This window comes from Gallinula chloropus (genome assembly GCF_964237585.1).
Source record: "Gallinula chloropus genome assembly, chromosome: 8".
Lineage (NCBI taxonomy): Eukaryota > Metazoa > Chordata > Aves > Gruiformes > Rallidae > Gallinula > Gallinula chloropus.
Genome location: NC_140093.1, coordinates 12,326,243 through 12,330,974, shown reverse-complemented (window position 1 = coordinate 12,330,974; position 4,732 = coordinate 12,326,243). Strand labels below are relative to the sequence as shown.

General features: G+C 48.9%; 1 protein-coding gene across 1 annotated transcript; it reads right to left on the bottom strand.

The window, feature by feature from the left end:
• Positions 1-232: 232 nt before the first annotated feature.
• Positions 233-3,844, bottom strand: LOC311194165 (cytoskeleton-associated protein 5-like; the record flags this gene model as incomplete). The annotated part of the gene is made up of 1 exon (XM_084267186.1): positions 233-3,844. One exon carries the CDS (start codon positions 3,842-3,844, stop codon positions 233-235), a length of 3,612 nt encoding a protein of 1,203 aa, XP_084123312.1.
• Positions 3,845-4,732: the final 888 nt, after the last annotated feature.

The window sequence follows — 4,732 nt, the reverse complement described above, 5'->3', positions numbered from 1 at the left end:
TAGAGGGAGAAGTGGTGCTTCCACCTCAGGGTACATGTCTAAGGGAGGAGGAGAAAGATGGTCTATGGTGTCCTGTTTTGCCTGGAGGATAGCTAGGCTTTGCTTCACATAGCTCTGCAAGAAGAGGGAGAGGTTTTCTAGGAAATACTCCAGATTTCCCCTGGGATATTTTTTTCTTAAATTCATATTACTCCTCCAAACCATCCCTCAAAACCTCCTTGGAGCAAATTGTCTAGATAATACTCTCTATAACATCACCTGCTTTGTCCTTTGCAACCCTGCGAGCTGCCCAGGGGGTCTCCTCCCCTGCTCCTGCAGCTGTTTCATTCATTCCCTGCTTGGCAGTAGGATTGACTGTCTTTCGGAGGTAAGCTTCCACTTCGGAGCCAGCAGCATCCTCAATCAGGGTGAGGTGATCCAGGATCCTCACTCCTTTCAGCTTGCACAGGTTGTACAGCAGAGTTTTCAAGGTCCACAGTGGGAGTTTCTTTGTGCACTGCCTCAGTTCTTCGTTTGAGAGAGCTTTCATGATCATGTGGATATCCAGCAGGATTTCATCCAGGTTTAGGGTGCTGATGGTACGTGGGAGAAGCCATATGGTTCTCCACAAGCACTTGGCCAGCAGGTCATAAAACTTATCTGGGCTGCCTGCAGCAGTCAGGCTGTCCTGGAGCAGCTTCAACAAGGCACAAAACATCCTCGTCTGGTCAGATTTTTCCAATACCTTCTTCATGAGGACATTAATGGACTGCATGAGCTTCTGATCTTCCTCTAGGTGTCCATCCAGCAAGTCTATCATTAAGGTAAAAAGATTGTTCATTACATCCTTAAGCACTTCCACTGAGGCCTCCTGAGCCAGCTTCTTCTCCTGGAAGACAGAGTTACATGCCTGGATGACAGAGTTACATTGCAGAATGATTTGTTCCTTCCCCCATTTCTTATCTGCTTCCTTTTGTGTGTTGATAAACTTGAGTGATTGAAAGCTGGCTACAAGGAACTCATTAATGTGCATGGACATGACTTCTACTTTGTTATTCTGCTTCAGGATCTCCTCAATTTCTTGTATTGCCTGTATGCTGGTGTCAGTGTCACCACTGCTGATGCGACAGATAAGGGAATTAATGGTGGGGGTGATGTTATGGCATGTGTCATCTGTGTCCAAGGAGACAGGCAGAGTTTGAAGTTCAGGGATCGTCTCTAACTGAACGACATCCTTCAGGTTAAAGAGACTGTATTTTCTGGAGACCATCCTTCTCTTTTTCTGACCTCCATGTGGAGGTCGTGTCTGGGGAACCGTGTCCACGATATTGAAATTTCCTCCTTGAGAGCAGGTGGGCTTTAGCTTTGAGGTTGCATCTCCTGCATGCTGACAGGTGACTTCAGATACTGAGTATGAGTCATAATGAGAGTTCTCACTGAAACCCTTTGGTGAAGAAACTCTTGACATGCCAAGTTTTGTAATTTGTCCCAGAATCCTCATATGTTCTTTAGGAAGATTCCCAAGCATTCTGAACAGGGCTTCCCCACGAGTTTTGGAAGCTGTGAACATAATGTTTAGAGCAGCACTATGAACAGCACTGTCCTGGTGTCCTAGGAAGGCAGCTATCCTCTTCAAGGCTTTGCTCGGGCTTGGCTGACATACATCCAGGCCATAAGTTTCAAGGAGATAACCCATCTCCACCAGGCAGCCTTCCTGCTGCTTACTGTTATGGGACTTGGTGCCTTCCATGAGAAAGCCAAACACCTTCTTAGCTGGATACACCAGGCATATCTTCCTCAGAATAGCACACACCAATTTAATAACAGTTTGCCTTGGCTCTCCCATCTTCAGGACCAGGTATGGAAGGAAGGAAAAGGCCTCAGTGTCTGTCAGCTGGTACTTTTCTTGGATCAGTAAGGTTAGCAGCAGACTGAGGTAATCTAGGCTCTTGATAAGCACCCACGTGTTGGTGTCAAAGAAACGCAGGGTGAGCCATTTCAGAATTAGGTCCAGGCAGCTGATAACTCCTTCCTTCTCTGTCTCTAAGTGCCTGGACATGATGGCCAAGGCTTTAATGTGGTGCGGGAAGCTGGAGTGGAACATTTCCACCTGGAATCTTCTGGACACGCAGCAGCTCATCTGAGCTTTCAGCTGCTTGATGTACCTGTCACTGGGAGCAGTAAAATTCCACTGCAGCACTTTGCTGCCTTTCTCATCCCTCATTCTCTGCTCTTTTCCCTTGGGGACAGTGATGAAGATAGGTCCCAATTTTCCAACCTCATTCATCAGAATTGAGTTCATTTGTGCTTTTCCCTTGGCTGCACCTATGTCTTTCAAGACTGTTCCTGACTTGGACCCCTTGGGACCCTGCTTCTCCTCCCTGCTGGTTTTGGGTGCTGGGTTTTTAGCTGATGCTTGTGAAGACAAGGCTCTTGCTGCAGGTGGTGTGGTTTGAATAGAGGCCAAAGCAGTTGTGGTGGTGACTCCAGGGTGTCTGGAAAGTGACTTAGCAGAAGCAGTGGACTGGGCTAACAGACTGTCATTGGCATTCTCTAGTATCACAAGTACATGGTCCTTCCCAGCTGCTTTCAGCTCATTTGTGGCTTCAGTCATCTTCTCAAAGCCAAGGTGCATTATGAAGAAAGGCAGGGCTGCCTGTGAGGCTATCTGCACATCCCTGTTGCTGTCCAGCAAGGAAGAGTAGAGGTGAGGCACACAGCGAAGCAGGTCTGAGGGAGCTGACTTCAGTGTTGGCAGCTGTTCAGCCAGCCACTGCACCAGCTCTTGCATATCTAGATCTCCTGAAATGTCCTGTCCATCCATCCACTCTAATATGTCGATCTGTGCAGCCCAGGAATTCATGGCAGCCAGGGCGGCAGCTCTCACACTGCCTTTGCTTTTCCTGAACAGAGCAATGAGGGGAAAGCCCAAGTCCTTCATGTGCTGTTTGATGTTTGAACCCATGGCTGCAGGCAGTTGCTGGAGGACCCTTAGAGCCATCTGTACCAGGGTGGGGTTTGGGTCACAAAGACAAGCCCTCAAGGCTCCTGGGAGCTCTCCTATGTTAGGCTGGATGAATCTGGCATCCTGAAGGATGCTTGCAACCTCTTCCAGGCCCTCCCTCTGGATGGTCCAGTTCTTCTCTTGCAGTTTTGACACCAGCTCTGGTGTGATCCTGTCACCAATATCCATGGCTTCAGTACTTCTGTGATCCCTTGGGTCCTCCTGGGTCCTGACATCTAGCTGTGGTTTGGGTTTGGCACGACTGGGAATTGGTGGGACCTGTCCATGCAGCTTCTCCAGCTCAGCATATATCTGGGGAAGAAGGGGCAGCTCTTCACTCTCAACCAGTGCTTTCAGCGAGTCTCCCATGTACAGGTAAATAATCCCCAGCAAGGTGATGGCCGACCTCTGCACACTTGGGTGAACAGCAGCAAGAGCGATCTTCAGGGTTTTGACCAGTGCCTTGGCTTCCATCCCTGCAAAGCCAAACTCTAGAATTGCATTTGACAGCCAGTCCAAGAACTTGGATTGGATCCTGGAGTTATTCTGTGAGAAGGCAAACAACATAGCTGTCTTTGCAGTCCAAGACAATGAACATGACTCTGCTATAGCTGTCAGGGCTCCTTGGGCATAGCTGCTGCATAACACATCTCCCACCATTTCTACCACGCTTTCCAGAACAATTTGAGCAGATGTTCTAGAGAAGTCCCCTTTCTGGGCTAGCAAGGTGATGGTGTGAAGTTTCTTCTGCATCACCTGGAGTTTTGTTTCCTTGCGTCCTTGTGACAGCAGTCTCACCAGGGCTTGGCATGGTATCTCACTTTTCTTCATCTCCTCAACAGTTTTCTGAAGGGTATCCATGCTGGAAATCCTCTCTTTCCAATTGTTGCTTTCCAAATGTTGTATGCAGGTTTCAGGGAGAACAGTTGCTGCCTTTTCCCCACACTCTTCTGCTGAGAGCTCTGGTTCAAACATGTTGCTTGGCTGTTTGTTGTTGGCCTCTGTCCTTCCAGCAATAGTGGGGTTTCTTTCCAAGGACCCAAAACCAGGAGCAAAAGAGTATTACTGGGCATCCCTGCTGCTAGGCCATGCTGAGGGGATAGAGATGCTAGTGCAGCAGCTTCAGGTTGCTCCTGGCAGGGTGTGTGGAGACTATGGAACAGCCCTAGAAACCACCAGCCATTGTGAGGTTGGCGACGCCCCAGCTCTCCTGGGTGGACAGCCTGTGGGGAGCCATACTGTGCTGCAGTGTCTCATTGCAACAAGCAGCTACTGCTCTTCCCACAGCGGGGTCTGTGACTCTGAGGTCCAGGACCACTTCTGGGAGGAGAAGACATCAGCACAGGTTGCATCACTTCCAGCCCCATTGCCTACCAGGGCTTGTTTAACTCAACCCTGGAGCTCTGGAGCCTGGGAAACAGTGACTGCCACATGTTTCACCACCATGGGCCACCCCATCCTCTGAGCCTTTAACTGGCTTTCCTCCCCCGCCTCCCCCCACCACCACCACTGTTGCTGCTTAGACTGGGAAGTTTCACAAGACCTGACTGAATGAAGGGTTGTTTTGGATGATAAATAAAAAATTGCTGTGTGAAGGGGATTTGCAGGGAAGCAATTTCTTACACACTGCCATTGGAACAAAGCCCACCGCATTTAAGCCTAGGTAGAATGGTTCACCGACTTTCATGTTATTTAACTTTCTTCTAAACCATTAAAAACTGGCAAGTCTGACACAAGCAATGTCCTTTA